This window comes from Lithohypha guttulata (genome assembly GCF_036872675.1).
Source record: "Lithohypha guttulata strain CCFEE 5908 chromosome Unknown scaffold_3, whole genome shotgun sequence".
NCBI classification, from domain to species: Eukaryota; Fungi; Ascomycota; class Eurotiomycetes; order Chaetothyriales; family Trichomeriaceae; genus Lithohypha; species Lithohypha guttulata.
The window spans coordinates 2,977,635-2,993,576 of NW_027042752.1; the positions used below are offsets into that span (position 1 = coordinate 2,977,635).

The window sequence follows — 15,942 nt, forward strand, 5'->3', positions numbered from 1 at the left end:
AGGCTGACTGTGTTGACTTGACGACACACAACGTAATGCTGGAGCAGCTTTTAAAGGAGAATGTCTCTTTAGGTAAGTGATTGATTTGATTGTTCATTACCCACTCTCGCGCCTATCACGGCGTCGGCGCGGGCGCAGGCCCAGTCTATATATACTATGATAGTAATAATCTCCGTCCTCACATAGTGATGATCATCTCAATATCCCAAAAGAACGCCTTCAAAATGCAAATTTACATTCATCATATCAAGATCCAAAAGGTCAAGGTTTCGTGCCGCGGTATCGATTACTATTCTTACTCGCGTCAGAATTTATCTTGTTGCTCACCGGTGGTGCCTTCTGGTAATCTTCCGGTCGTACCGTCGAGGCAGAGTCTCGTAAGAAATCACTGGATGAGCGGTCTTGAAGGCGAGATGACGGGGGCGGAGGTGGTTTTCCTGCGCCGACTGCTTCGGATTTTGTCCTTTTCAGCGCCGGCGAATTCCTCGCTCTTGAGTCAGGGATATTCGGAGTGGTGAAGGTTGAGGAGGATTCGGGTATTTGACTGAGTATGTCTTTCGTCGCTATAGATCGATGACCTCCAGGACTTAGGATTTCTGGTGGTGGGCCTGGAATGTCTGTTACGGGTACCACGACCTCGCTACCGTAGGTATCGTTAGGATGCGGCTGGGAAAAATAGTCTTCTGTTTCGTGGTTTCGAGAAGGACTGCTGACTGCTCGGTTGAATTTTTGTACATTGGCTTCGGTTAATGCCATTACGCCTCCTTTGGTGTCGCTGTTGCCTTGAGTCGGATAGCTTCGTGGTATCGGACTTGTCGTGGTTTGGTATGGGGTTTCGGCCGCTTCGGCAAGTGAACTTGAGTTTTGAAAAGATGGATTCTGGCTAAGAGTGGGCCTTGTTTCTGTTGCAGCGAGAAGTTTCGCATCACGTAGACTTGTGGCTTTCTCCTCCTGCGCAACCCTTGTAGCACTTCTATCGGCCTCTGTCTCCATAGTAGGCGTCTGGCCAGCCATGATGACTTTATGCAAGCTGGACCTCCGTCGGACGGTCTGAAGGCGTTGAGGACCATCTGGTCTTTCGTTGATCGGGTGAGAGACCGGCGTTGGGGTTGGACCCAGAACTTCGACAGCGATACTGTCCACATCCACGCAATTCGAGCTGTGGTCCGAGCCAGCCCGTGAAAGAGCTGGTTTTGGTCTCTCTCTTTCCGCATTGACTTTGGCGTTCTCATCGATCCATCTTAGGATCATTTGCTCCAGAACAGGCTTCTTAACCGGCTTAGAGAGGTAGTCGTCCATACCAGCTTTTTCGCATTTTTCCCGGTCACCTTGGATAGCCGATGCTGTCATTGCGACGATAGGGATGCGCTTAATCGCTTCGATGTCTTTGTAAGGTGCGTGGTGCCGGAGTATGTGAGTAGCATGGTAGCCGTCAAGAACAGGCATTTGACAATCCATCAGTATGAGAGAAGGTACTGGGTGCTTAGCTCTCTCTTCAACGGGCAGTGCCTTGTTAGTTGCTTTTAGCAAATATTGTAAAGCCTCTTTACCATTCCACACTGCACCCACAGAAAATTTGAGACCTTTGATGAACCTCAGAGCAATTTGCTGATTTACCGGATTGTCCTCGACCACAAGAACATGAAATTTATGACGTTGAATCGGAACGGCGCTTTCACTTTTTGTGGCGTGATTGCTGAGACGATGAGGAGTTTGTGGTAAAGGAGGAGAAATTCGACGTGCTCCTGCGGCAGGTCTGTTGTTGTCTATAGACAAGGACATTTCTGAATGCACGCGGTCCGGTAGTGCGCCCACTTCGACTAACGGGCCATTTGTCTCATTAGAAAATTCGGGTCTTCTGAATGGAATTCTGAACGTCGCAATTGTACCCTGATCTAACTTGGAGTCCAGCCATATTTGACCGTTCATCAGTTCTACAAGATTCTTGCAGATAGTCAAGCCCAAGCCAGTACCTCCAAAACGTCGAGCAGTGCTAGAATCCGCCTGGCTGAAGGGTCTGAAGAGTCGCTTTCTGACCTCTTCTTCAATTCCAATGCCTGTGTCTTCCACAATAAATTCGACTAGCATAGTATCAGGTTTTGGTTCGACAATGTTGACTCTGAGCTTCACATAGCCGTCTGCTGTGAACTTGATACTGTTTGTTAGAAGGTTGGTCAATATCTGCCTGATTCTGCCGGGATCTCCAAGTAGCCTGAAGTCTTCCACATCTCCAAGGTTCAGCTCGCTCGTAAACTCCAAGCCTTTCCTTGTAGCAGCGTAAGATAGCATTTTCGCAACATCTTTGAGTACAATTGTCAAACTGAACTGAACTTCTTCAATGTCAAGTCTGCCTGACTCAATTTTGGAAAAGTCCAATATGTCATTGATGACGGTCAATAGTGAGTTTGCTGATCGTTGGATGTTTTGTGCAAATTCAGCTTGCTCCTGGTCCAGGTCGGTATCCATCAGTAGTTCTGACATGCCTAACACACCTGCAATGGGCGTTCTTATTTCATGAGACATGTTGGCTAGAAAGCTGCTCTTCATCTTGCTTGCCTCTTTAGCAGCAGTTTCTTTTGCGATAAGACGGACATTTTCCTGTTCTTTATCTTTCATCTGGGTGACCTCCATACTTGTGCCAATAACGCCTATAATTTCGTCTTGTTCAAGTGGACCATTCGAAGTAGCACGACCGCGTTGAGGCATGAGTTGCACTCTGAACCAGCGGCCACTCAAATCTTTGATTTCGACCATCTCCAGGGGGGATTTACCCGAGAGTACTTTTTCTGTGATCGCAGTAAACCTTGCAGGTTCTATGTGGTCTTTGAAGGCAGCGATAGCAGGCGTGCCGACCAGGTCAGGTTTCATCTTTTCTGGATTCAGGGCATCGTCTGCCTGTCCCTCGAACAGAGTCAATATACCTTTGCGATCCACGACCCACATGGTCATTTGGGCAACACTGAGAACGTCGACGAGCTGCTGTCGTCCCCTTTGGCTCATTTCTCTCGCATCCACGATGTCTTGGATATCGGTGCACGTGCCGAACCACTTCACGATTGTGCCGTTTTTGTCTTTCAAAGGTAAGGCTCTTCCCAGCATCCAGCGATAAACTCCGTCTTTTCGCCTACAACGGTATTCAACCAGGTATTCATCACCAGTGGCAAGGGAGTGCATCCACTTGGGTCCAGCAATCTCCAGATCGTCGGGGTGGAATGGGAGGCGCCAATTCACTCCACGGCACTCTTCCGGAATAAGCCCTGTATAGTCATACCATCTCTGGGAGAAGTAGTCATGAAAACCATCAGGGCGGGTGGTCCACAACATCTGAGGCATGGTATCGCAGATGAGCTGAAATTGCAACTCGTTTTCAGCCAATTGGCTTGCAATCTTCTCGGTATATTCTGTCACGTCCTTGAAGGCCACCAGGCCTGCGAAAAACTCATTCGTCTTGTCATCGAAGACAGGGTAGCCGCTCACGTCGAAGTTGGACTTCTTCCCAGTTGCATTGTTGATCAAGCCTATTTGCCAACTTGCGAAAGGTTGCTGTGTCCTACACAACTTGATGATGGGGTTCTCATCCTCGGTCAACTCTCTGCTGAAGTCGGCAGTCCAAGGGCTGAATCGAGACATAAAGTCATAGCTCTCTTCAGTTGTGGGATCAGCCGTAACGGCCAACAGTCGGCGAGCGGCGGGATTTGGGAAGACGACACTTTCATCGCGCCACATGGAGATAACAGGAATGTTCATAGCACTGAGCATGGCGTCCTTCATCCTCGTGACTTTCTGGAATTCAGTGAAAGTGTTGGCTGGCGAGCATTTTGAAGGGGCGCCATAAGGAAGAAAAGGCGAATGCATATTAGGATCGGCGGGAGAGGTCACTGTCGAGACAGGAGTGGATGAACGTGGCGTCTCGGATGAGTGGCTCGAATGAAGCGAGCGGCCAGATGCTGTCGAGGGTGCTCGAGGGGTAACATGGCTGGTGGGGTGATGTCGGCCCTTTGCATGATGATGACCACTGGCAGTGAAGCTCAAGGTAAAAAACTGCTGATCATTCAAATTCCATATGGATATGATCATCTTGCAGGTGGCCTGTATGGAGGGACTCTTTGGTTGATGGTGGCGGGAAGCATAAGGGCGTGAGGAGCCGTTACGCTGCAGACTCGAGGAGGATATGACGACTTCGACGATAGTATCTTGAGCAGGTGATCTGTTGCGTGAGGAAGAGCGACCTCTCTCGGGGACCAAAGTATTGTGTCTCTCAGATTCTGCATCAGCAGTGGGAGTGGTTTCCCCACTTCCCGGTGAGCGAGCTGGCATATACGAGGGTGACTGTGGGAGTACTACATTACCAGCGGTCAGATTGTCCAAGAATTTGTCCCAGCTAACCCAGACAGGAACGCCATCGGAGATCATATCAATGCCTATTTGCGACAAGGATTGACCTTTGAGACTGACAGCATCTGTGGGAAGGTCCACACTGCTATGTAGCCCCAGTAATCTGCCCATTGCTTCGTTTGCGAGGACGATAGTCTTCAAAGAATTGAGAACGAGGACGGGTGTGGGGAGGTACTGCAAGGCAGCCAAGGCAGTATCGGCAGCTGACGGGTGCTGTGGAAGGTCGAGATGCATGCTGCTACCAGAAGCGGATCTTTTGCGGCCATGGTGGCGGTATTGCCGGTGCTGCTGGGGTGGCTGTTTAGAAAGAGCAGGAGTTGTGGATGTATGGTCTGGTTGCCGTGAAGCCAGCGCCCTCTGTGGCTGCTGTGGGCGCGAAAGCGTCTTCTTCAATGTCGCACCATCTGTGTCCCCGTTCTCAGCACCATTCAGGCCCTTCACTGTCTGGTCAGACGAGCGCGGATCGGTTGGGCTCCGAGAGATGCCAACATAAGGCACCATAGTAATGCGGCAGGAAGGACTCTGGGCGATCAAGGCTTCGTAAGCGAGCGAGGTTCGTGCATTTAAGGAACCGTAACACGAACACTGACGTGGGCAAACTGCGCTTGCCGTTGATCACGTCGGCAATGGCGGCGACATACGGTCTGCTGTCTGTTTTGGAGCCCTGCTACTCGTATTGACTGTCTGATTGATGGTGCCCAACGGGTGAGGTAAAATGAGGTCAATGTTGTGTTCCAAATTGGCGCGGTCCGATATTATTTCCTTATGCCCTCTTCACACTCGCGTAGCAAGAAGAGAGCGACTGCATGGGACGTTTCTGACGCGTTGCACTGCGTATGGTCGATCCCGCGTGATGCCTGCAACTGCGTTCAGTGCAGATGAAGAAACAGCGTGGAGGAGTGGATAGCCTTTTGCAGCCTAGAACTCTACATCTTGCACGCCACCCATTGTACGGAGTATCTACAAAGTCGATTTGACCACTGATCTCATTTCAACAAGCTGACTGGTACTCAAACACTGGACGCATAGCAGTACTCTCACTGGTCAGAAAGAGAGTTGAAGCGGTTGAAAATGTGCATATTCGAATAACACAACATTTGCTATGTACCTGACGCCTGTACCGGAGAAAGAAACTGAAGTGTTTATTCGAGGCGTTGATCGACCAGTCCACTGTCTCATCTCAAAGCACTACCAATATCTTCGATTTCAAATGTGCTCGTGTACTGACCTGGACATCCCCAATTCAGGGTTTATAAAGGTCAGAATTAGATAAATCTACAGCCTGCAGACGCCACGAAATTATTTTATTGGTAGATCGAGATGTACATAGACAGTATCGTTTCTGACTAGCCAGCGCTGTCCGGTATCGCAGTACTTGAAACCGTATTAGTTCAGCAACTTTGTTATTCGGAATATAACTTTACCGAATCGATCACGATCTCTCTGAGCCATCACCACATTCTTGACGTGAGAGGCGTAACAGCAGGAAGTTTATCCACGTGGGAAATGAATCCGTATTCCTCAATTAAACGACGTTGGTACCGAGAAACTGGCTTTTAGTCTTTCCCAAACCGCAAGCACTGGCTCATGTTTATTGTTCTACTACATCAACATTTTACGACCAGTCTACTTGTCTCCAAATCTTTACATTGACCTGACAGAGATGCACCGTCCTAGCTGCCTGGAACATATGGAACGAGAGAGTCATCAACCTCACTCTTGTCGTACCCATCTTGATCGTCGGTAGCAGAGTAGTCGTAGAGATTGGCGTTAGGAGGATCTCGATCGACAAGATATCCAAACTTCCTCCTGTTCTCAATTACATATCGCGGCGCGTCCATCTGTTTTGACTCGACCCTCTGATACGGGTAATCTCTATCGAAGACGTCGAGTCCGTTGCGAACCCGCCGTACAATTTCATCCGGATCGGCAAATTCCGGCTTGTTGTAGTCGGTATGACTGAACGACTTGATCTTGGTCACAAAATCTGCCACGGTTGAGAAACAATTCGTGCAGTGCCAAGATGCATTGCCAAATTGATATGCTACTCCGTCCATTCGAAGCGATTCTGGCAAGATTGTCTTCTCGCCTTGCCAGAATGTAGCCTGTGGATGGTACCTGGGACAAAGTCAGTTTGGTGCTCGGCAGAATCGTCCATCTTATTAGCCTACCATTCCATGTCAGTTCTACGTAGTTGGAATGAATACAGGAAGAAACGGCTCTGAAGCCCAGTTCGAGCAGGAATGTCGCAGTTTCGTAGTTTTGTGATCGTTTCCGGCCGTGGTAGTTCATCCACGTCTGACACCATAATCACATCACCCATCTGAGGAGCCTTGTCACCAAGCAAGTTAGGGAAAACTTGCGTGACAAGTGCGTTTCGCTGATACTTTTCACGCTGCCAGGGGTTGCCCTCATGCCTGATTGCATCTTCATTGAGCACATGATAGATTATCTTGGACTCAAATTGAGAGAAATGCTTCCAGTTCTTCTTAAAGTATTTTGGCTTTGACTGGTTCGTGAACGTGTTTTCAGCCTCCAGAATCACAAAATAGTCCACGTATGGTGCAAGTTCATTCAACCTGATTTCCGTCCAGTCGAGCTCGGTGCCGACCAGGAATAGGTCGTAGACTTTACGATGACCTTCTCGTCGAGGATATGGCTTCATTTCGTGTTTGGCGCAGAGTGACTCGGCTTCTTTGAGAGGCAGCAAAGACTGCATAGCATTCGTTCCGTTGTGTGATTCTTCAGGTTGCGCTTCAACGGCGGGCTCGACGACAGAGGAGACGATGTCTGGTTGGCATACTGACCAGTCGTATGAGAGATTGTCCAGAGTCTGTGAAAATGAGTCGTATTTTGTCCATGTCAACAGCGCAACAGTGATAACGAATGCCCCAACCACAAATTTGAGAGCGCTCGGCCGTAAAGGTATGCTGGCAGATAAATATGGCCACCGCTTCATTGTAGGAGCCTTTTGCTCAGACATGATGCTTGGTTCTGGTACGAATCTTCGCTGTTGTGCTGTCGCATCAAACCCCGTGAGCACGCCGTGAGTAAAGACATCGCGACTATCGGCAGCGACCCTTTCTTGTCGGAATTTGTAATCGAGGTCGCCATCTGGTCCGTTCACATACCATGACAAGGTCAGTCCACGGAGGACTCCTGCCAGGTGGCACTAACCGCATATGGAATAGCTTCAGAACCTGTAATTGAGGGCGTGCCCCTGACACTTTTGACGACTGGGACGTGAGTAGATGGACTGCAGGTATATCTACTAATAATACGATCAGAATCAGTGTTCGCACTATCTCCTTTATATGTAACACTGGCACTTGAAAGAGGAAGTGGGGTCCACGGTGCTAAAAGCTAAAAGTACTAGCTCGTGGTCGTCATCCAGCGTACCCTGGGAATCACACCAAAGCTCTCTCTCTCTTCCTCGTATACCACATCACGACTCGAACATATACCTTATCTCGATCTCTCCTATCACGTTCCTCCCTTGTCCCGTGTCACCTCCCTCTTTCTGCGTTTCTGTGCTTTCTTTTTTTTCTTAAGCTCTCTGGGATTTGAAGCGCCCCACGGATCCTTGTCAGCTACTTCTGTGGCATAGAAACAGTAACAACAGAAGAGTGGAGCTAGAACCGGAAGCATGAGAACTTTCATTGTCTTCATGAACATCCTTTTGACCTTCTTCTTTCGTGAGGGCGCATTGGTGTGATGCGTTTGTTTCGGGCTGCTGGATGGAGTGGAATTCCCGAGCTCGGCTCCTTGACCGCGTTGTGTTGAATTTTGGGCATCTTCTGAATCTTTAGGTTGAGCCGGGTTTCTGAGTCCACTTCCTTCTCGATCCCCAAGGCTTGACGCTGTGATATCTTTCGAGTCTTTGTGCTGGGCTGCTGTATCTCCAGCCTCGATGCTCCGATCACAACGGAGAGCTTCAGTGTCTGCGTGACTAGCCTCCATAGCCATGGTCAAGATATTATTGCTCTGCTATCACACAAGTAAAAATGGAAGAACTAGTTTCCTTGTTTTCACAGGAAGTGTGTCTTCAATCAACGTCTGCTTGGTCTCCATATATGTGTTTACAATATGCTCATGAGGCTCTGCGCTCGTATATCGTACATTGCAGCCAAGCAATGCGGCTCAAAATAATGGACGATAACTCCGACTCACTCGCTTGCACCAAATCAGGACTGTACCGTCTGACATGGTTGCAACACCGGTTCCAAGGAAGTGTTTCTCGACAGAACGTGCCAAGTTGTCGCTTCGAAATTGTAATCGCTGAAAAGCCGGGACTGGTCTTGGACACCGGCCTACGCAGAGATGGTGCTCAAAGTGGGTCCACATTGTGACACAGGTATGATCCCATTGAAGAAAAAGCGACTATTTTGGAGGACGCCCTGGTGCATACTATGTGTACTCAAAATCTTGTTCCTCGATTGAAATGTGATGGGGTTCTGGACGCGAAGAATATTGGCCGTCTGAAGGCAGTGTCAGTCCAAGCGACATCGAGGTGAAGAGACAGTGAGCTAAACAGGCTACTGGCGACTACTATTGCATTATTTATCGTATCTAGAGCGGGGTGGGCTTTGAGTCTTGTCTACTAGTCTATACATATCTACATTTATACTTCTCAACTGAATCGCAACCCAAACCGAACTGGTCCAGAACCAGAACCAAACCGAGGCTGAATCACGACTAAACCGCAATTTTCGTTTCATTCTCAACTCTTTCATTCCTCTTCTCAGCCATCAGACCCTGCTCAGTTTCAAGACCGATATTGATGTCGTACTTCTGAATGAAAAGCGACGCTATCAGACAAACACCAGACAATGCACAAAGCACGATATAAATCGTCCTCAAGCTGTCAGTGTAGGCTGTCTTGAGTACCACCTGATCATCAGCACTAGCATTGTGAATAATCTGCACAAGAGCTGCTGCGTCTTTGGCCAGTGCTGCCGCCTGGTCTGCAAATCTGGGCGTCTTCAAGAGGTTCTTCTGCATCTCGTTCTGAAAGATGGCGCCTCCTATCGCAACGCCGATAGCCTGTCCAAATGCTCGGAAGAAGCTGAAGAGAGCTGCAGCAAAACTAACGTCTTTTTGCTTGGCAGCAGCCTGAATCTGGTATAGCAGAGATGGGAAAAGAACGCCGAGGCCGATACCGCTGACGAGTTCGGTGAAGAGCCATTCGGGTATCGAGCTGTTGATGTCCCAGATGACAAGAAGGCCGAGACCAAGCGTAGCGACAGCCCAGCCACTCCATATGGACCATCGGTACCGGCCAGTTTTTGTGATTATCAGACCAGTGATAATTGATAATGGAGCCACAGTGAATGTCGCTGGAAATAGGGCAACTCCAGCTATGATCGGCTTGTATCCTCGGACCGCTTCAAAGTATAGGGGCTGGTAGTAGAGCAGCATCCAGAGAATGACTCCATGGAGAGTTGCAAAAACCCAGCCTAGGTTTATAGTCCTGTTCGCGAAGAGGCTCGACATCAAGAGTGGCTCGGCAGGGACGAAGCGCTCGTATGCGGCGAACGCAAGCATGCCGACCGCGCCGACAATCAACGGTACCAGCGTCCTCCAGGATGACCAGTCGTACATCACGCCTCCCCATGTCACTGGGATGAGGAATGAGCAGGCAGATCCAACAAATATGACAGACCCTATCCAATCGACACGTTTCAGCTTTCGAATGAGGCTATCAGGTGCAAGCTTCAACCTGATGAAAAGTGGCACCATGACACAGGACACTCCGATGAATGGCAGATTTAGCCAGAAGATCCATCGCCATGATACTTCAGCGAAAGCTCCGCCGATGACTGGACCCGAAACACTTCCGATCGCCCAACAACCGCCGATAATGCCTGCCCTAGGGAAGGTGAGAAACAATCTCCTGCGGAAGTACACGTGATACGTACCATTGACCTCGATAGCGCAGAGGAACAAGATCGGTGACCATGATCTCGGTAAGTGCGATGATACCTATACAACATTAGCCTTCCTCTGGGATTGTGATTGGTGCGCCACTTACCACCGCCACCAATACCTTGAACAGTTCGTCCAGCAAGAAGAAGAGTAAAGTTCTTGGCTACTGCTGCCATCATGACACCGGCGAAGAAGAGCGCAATCGCAACCATCACCATCTGTACTCGACCAAACACATGAGATAATTGCGCAAAGCTCGGTTGAAAGACCGTCGAAGCCAGCAGAAACGATGTGCCTGACCAAAAAGCTTCCAATGCCGAACCCCGAAGAGCTTGGGCAACCACGGGAAGTGCGACTGAGAGCGATGTACCATCAAGAGCGACCATAAGAGTCAGAACAGCCAGGGCGAGGAAGGCAAGGTAAAAGCGTCGCCCTGGCTGAAAGGTTGGTGGTGGATCATCATGCTTCAAACTGACTGAGGAATTGCCAGAGCCCGGCTGCTGGGAACTGGAAGCCATTTCAGCCTTCTCGTCGTTATTCCTCATCTGGTCTGACATGAGTGATGCTGCTGGTGGTTGCATTGAGACTTGTCGAACAACACTGTTGACTCTTAAAGGTATTGAAGGCGATGATCCGGTGTCTCATCATGTTTGCCAGGAGATGACCATATATACAGAAGAAGCTCTATACATAGTAAACTCGTAAATAGTAGGTGTAATCAATATCGAGACATGATCGTATTCCAACCTTACAGCCGTGGACGGGCGAACTCTACACCGATGGGATAACGAGTCGCCGTGATTGGTTAGCGTCCGCTGAAATAGGCGAGATACTGTACTGGAAACGAGGACAGACCTATAGCGTTGTCAACCTCTCCGTGCAAACATGCATCTGGCTGCCTAGTTGGTGGGATGAGAGTGGAAAATGCCACGCTAACGTTTCGTGCTGCCTGCATGCACTCCAAAAGCCATGTCAGTACATCAGCAGAGATAAGATAAAATACCTCAACACTCCCAGTATAGTCATGCTATGCTCTTCACGTGGGTCAGTAAATGTGAGTCTGATCGGCTAGTCACAGATCAATGGTCAACGTCCTATGTCCTCGCACCAGAAGAACGGTACCATTGTGCAAGCAAGGTTCTTGAGGGCGAAACGAAATGCGCTGACACTCAGGACACTTCTTGGCAGCTATGGGTAACGTCGTATCTCAGCCCTAGACAGCTGTCACACTTCCTGAGAAAGTGCTGTTACAGGCTGGGCTGAAACACGAAATATTCTTACTACCTTGAAGTGCAATCAGAATGTAACAGTCGTGAGCCGCGGTACGGTACAAAATTGGTCCGTAGGATTTCGTGTCTGCTCAACGAAGTATATGATGATTTGTAAGTGAACAAGGAGCCAGACAGTGATAAATAGTGATTACGATGAGGCTTAACGATAGTGGTTATATTGAAATTAGTGCCGGAGTATTGTTTGAGCGTTCACTGATCGCTTCTGTGCTGAACCTTACTACGGCAATCTAGAGGAGCGTCCCGGTCAGCAACAGTGTCAGGGGGGACGCCGGCAGTTTTGTTATGGGAACCCCGACACTTTTGCTGGCCGGGGACCGAGGGACGTGCCGTGGTGCTTCCGCCCATTCCAGTTCCTCCCTTGCTTCGTATCACCTCTCAAGGACGAGGAGCTCGACCATTCAGCTTTCGTAGCTATGGTGCATACGTGCAGCACGGCATACACTAGCTCAGCACTATGACACCACAACCTTCACTGCTCGAGGACGACAGTATAAGCGATGGTTCAGCACAAGACGTTCTCTCTCAGCTCAACGCCAGACGCCATGTGACGTTTCCATACAAGAACACCAGCGCGCGTAGAAAGCCTCGCAGGTAAGTCAGCATTGCATTTGCAACAAGCTCTTGTACTTACAACTCACAAAGATGGCCACTCGTGCTCCGATTTATCAAAGGTGCTATTCACAGTCACATCGTTCTTCCGGTCATCCTCCATGCGATGTTTACAGCCCTTGTTGTTTCCTCCGATCTTTTCCTACATTTCCGTGCTGACATGCCACCTTCCATTGTAAGCCCAAGGTCTACCCTGCTTTTGCTGTGTGCTGATACACCAGGTGCCCTCCCTGTCCATTGTCGTGGGCTTGATGTTGGTATTCCGCAACCAGTCGTCCTACTCTAGATTCTGGGATGGTCGGAACAATCTGACCGCTATACTGACTAGTCTCCGCAACCTCACTCGATCATTTTTGTGCTGTTCATACAAGACTGGCGCGACAATCACCGAAGCGGAGTCCGCAGACATCGAACGGACAGTCCGAGTATTGATGGCATTGCCCAGCACCATAAAAAACTCCCTCAGATCGGAATGGGGTGCTGCCTGGGCACCCATCACGTCACAAGACATTGACAGATACTCCGGAGCAATCACACCACGACTCAATCCAGAATATGCGCAACTCCTTCCACTCGGGCTTAAAGGACACGAGGAGGAAGGCCTCTCACTTCCAATCGAGCTTACAACCTTGATCGAGAGTTTCATCAAACGCGGCCACGACCGAGGATGGTTTCACGCTCCTCAAGCTAGTCAAATGACGGTACAGCTGAACACGCTGGTGGACGCCTACGGAAAGATGGAAACTATACGATTCACATCTTATCCTATCGCTATCATGATCCATCAGCGACAAGTCCTGGCTCTATTCGGTGCCATCTTGCCTCTTGCCATTGTAGAGGAGAGTCACTGGTGGTCAATACTCATCGTATCACTTGTTATGTTCACGCTCTATGGTATCGAAGCCATTGCTTCGCAGCTCGAGGATCCATTCGGCTACGATAGGAACGATATCAATATGGACGCTATTGTCGAAGACGCGAGGATTGAGCTCAGTGTTATGTTGAGTGAGTGGAAGAGATCTAATGAGGGACCAATCAGGAAGCAGATGTTCATGGAAGAGATGTAAGGTGAGGACCAATGCCTAGTCTAACAATAGGAACTGTGCATCGACTTGGCAACATCTTCAGACCATGTCTTCCCGGTGCTTACTACGTTAATACATGGCAGTGTATCACCTCAACTGGACCAATCCATACGCATTATTTATGGCGATGTCAACTGACTCACAAACGGTCACCCTGTGTCCACGAGAACAACCATTTGCTCCCAGACGAGCTCAATATCAATCCACTCTGTTGCTTTCAGACCATGTATACCATTCAACGTGCCCGCCTCAACATCTCGTCCCACCGACGATCCAACAGTGAAGCGCACCACTGCAGCACGAGCTACCACTACTTCCTGCCTGCATCGTATCCAACTTCGCGCTCTCAATCCTCTTCTTCTGAAGCAAACCATCGAATTTCTGCTCTGGTCGTGTATTGCTGGGCTTCAACTTCTCTTGGTTCGCCTCGTGTCGCTTGGCTTTCACTGCTGCACGTCTATGTTTAGTGTGCAGGGAACGACCTCGGATCTTGCGATCATCGTTAGGGTCAACATCGTCGTCACTTTCCCCTTCATCGTCATCGTCACTATCCTCCAGTTCGTCAGGGTTGACGGCAGGACCGATAGAAGTGGATGGCGACGAAGACGAAGTCGAGGTAGACACTGCACCGTTGCTTGATGAGGAGCTACTCGTGATTGTTGATAGAGTCGCCGTCCAGGCTGCCCATGGTATATACGTTTCAGAGGTTTCAGATGATGTAGATGTAGCAGTGGGACTAACGATATCGGAGCTGTTCGTACTGATTGACTGTCGACCTGCTTCGAAGCTGAAAGATGGAGAGGCTGAAACCACAGCACCACCAGTGCCAGTTGGGGAGGGTGCCCCGACAGTAGAAGTGTATAAGGCAGAACGGGTCAAAAAGTCTGTGCAGACACCATCCTCACACCAGATACCATAGCAAACAACATCTGCTTCAGCAATGACTGCACTTGCTGTGCCAGAAGTGACAGTATTGGTTGTGGAGAAACATGAAGTTGAACCATAAGTCGAGACTGACGGTTCATCCGAATCAGTAGCTGTAGTAGATGGTGTTGTTTCGGGACCAGCAACGTCAGGGAATGTGCTGGGAAACGTATCTGGTATAGGCACATAATTGGTAGTTTCTGCGAAAACGAAGGTAGCTGTGGAGACGAACGAACGGGATTCAGACTCTTGCACTTGGCTTGTTGCGGCTGCATCAGTCGTGCTTGAGGGTGATGCCTCGGCCAAGGTCGATATAGCATCGTCACTGCCCGTGGAGCTGGTGCTATTGGACCACGTGGCATCTTCTGTACATGAAGTCGGAATACCAGAAGAAGCCCCTGTTCCAGCAGTGACAGGACCGCTAGTCCATGCAGACCACGGAAAAGGGGCTGTGTAAGTGGTGACGGACAAAGTCAAAGTGCTGTAGACGTAAGTCGTGCTGTTAGGACTGGGCGAGATGCCAGTGCCTGAGATGGATATCGTTCCTGACGCAGTGGGGCCAACGGTAGGTTGTGCTGTATCTGTGCCATTCGCAAAAGGGCCTCTTGAGTTCGTTGAGATGGGTCCTGGCAGTCCAGTCCCGGTCGATACACCAGTAGTCAGAAGAGGGATTGAGGTCGAGCAACCTGTGCCTTGGCATGATGATGGAGTGATGGAAGTTGTTGCCGTAAACAATGCAGGATTGAAAGTACCGAGGAAAGATGCGGTGACATCGAAGACTGAACAGACGGTACTATCGCAAGTGAACGATAACACATCAGCCTTGCGTTTCGAAGGTACGAATCTAGGTGCTGATGTCGGCGTGGGAAGATCTTTCTCGAGGTGGTCAACACCCAGAGCCTGATGACCTGTGCGACATTAGAATTCTCTATACGAGCTCAGAGCAATAGAAATTTGCATGGCAGTGTGGCAGATATACATCGTTGACCTACCTGGCAAGCAGTCGACCAGCACCAACAGGCTGATCACTGAAAGGAGAGTGTATGAAGCTAGTATATGCATGATGACCGTGGAAACGAATGACTGACAGCAAATTGACCAAGCGACTGTGATACTTACCTAATGCTGCAAAAAGAAGGATCAGACTTTGAAAGCCCGACATGGACTTGCGCCTATATGTACTGATATTCAAAGTCCTTTCTAGACCAGAGATCCTTCGACGTACTAGTAATCTTTAGAAATTCCGATATGCGGCATTGCAACCACACAATCTGGTTCTCCTGCATTACCACACTAGGTGGGGATGCGAGCCCATTAGTGACATGTTACATGTGTCGGGTAGAGCCACGGTACATTGCAGGAGCCTCGAAACTTTGCAGGTCAATTGCAAAAACTCTTCATCGAGGTTGAGGAGAGAATGTATGCCACGAGGAGCAGCCGATGGAAGACAATGCAGTCTGCCTCTTGTTCATCCTGGTCCAGCCTAGGCTTGGTATCCGTGTGTGGTTGGCAGCCTCTGAAAAGTTAGGGACAGTAGTTAGAACGCTGTTATGGTGAGGGAACACACGATCGAAAAGAATGCTCGAACATGGTAGAGTATCTCGAAGTGACGAGTCGGCGCCAAACGCAATTGACACTGCTGTGGGAAGATTGAAGGACTGGTCTGCATGTGTCTCAAGGCACACGTGAAGCTAGTCGTTGCCTTCACTGGC

The 15,942-nt window shown here is 49.4% G+C and overlaps 5 protein-coding genes across 5 annotated transcripts; 1 reads left to right on the top strand and 4 right to left on the bottom strand.

Moving 5' to 3' along the window:
* Positions 1-261: 261 nt before the first annotated feature.
* On the bottom strand, positions 262-4,896 carry LTR64_004876 (uncharacterized protein; the record flags this gene model as incomplete). Its single annotated transcript, XM_064899220.1, has 1 exon — positions 262-4,896. One exon carries the CDS (start codon positions 4,894-4,896, stop codon positions 262-264), a length of 4,635 nt encoding a protein of 1,544 aa, XP_064755177.1.
* A 1,172-nt stretch (positions 4,897-6,068) lies between these two features.
* Positions 6,069-7,378, bottom strand: LTR64_004877 (uncharacterized protein; the record flags this gene model as incomplete). Its single annotated transcript, XM_064899221.1, has 2 exons — positions 6,069-6,513; positions 6,567-7,378. The coding sequence occupies 2 exons, from the start codon at positions 7,376-7,378 to the stop codon at positions 6,069-6,071; spliced, it is 1,257 nt and encodes a 418-aa protein (XP_064755178.1).
* A 1,712-nt stretch (positions 7,379-9,090) lies between these two features.
* Positions 9,091-10,877, bottom strand: LTR64_004878 (uncharacterized protein; the record flags this gene model as incomplete). The annotated part of the gene is made up of 3 exons (XM_064899222.1): positions 9,091-10,264; positions 10,314-10,377; positions 10,427-10,877. The coding sequence occupies 3 exons, from the start codon at positions 10,875-10,877 to the stop codon at positions 9,091-9,093; spliced, it is 1,689 nt and encodes a 562-aa protein (XP_064755179.1).
* A 1,189-nt stretch (positions 10,878-12,066) lies between these two features.
* LTR64_004879 (uncharacterized protein) lies at positions 12,067-13,288 on the top strand (the record flags this gene model as incomplete). The annotated part of the gene is made up of 2 exons (XM_064899223.1): positions 12,067-12,203; positions 12,550-13,288. The coding sequence occupies 2 exons, from the start codon at positions 12,067-12,069 to the stop codon at positions 13,286-13,288; spliced, it is 876 nt and encodes a 291-aa protein (XP_064755180.1).
* A 267-nt stretch (positions 13,289-13,555) lies between these two features.
* Positions 13,556-15,392, bottom strand: LTR64_004880 (uncharacterized protein; the record flags this gene model as incomplete). The annotated part of the gene is made up of 3 exons (XM_064899224.1): positions 13,556-15,138; positions 15,223-15,258; positions 15,350-15,392. 3 exons carry the CDS (start codon positions 15,390-15,392, stop codon positions 13,556-13,558), a joined length of 1,662 nt encoding a protein of 553 aa, XP_064755181.1.
* Positions 15,393-15,942: the final 550 nt, after the last annotated feature.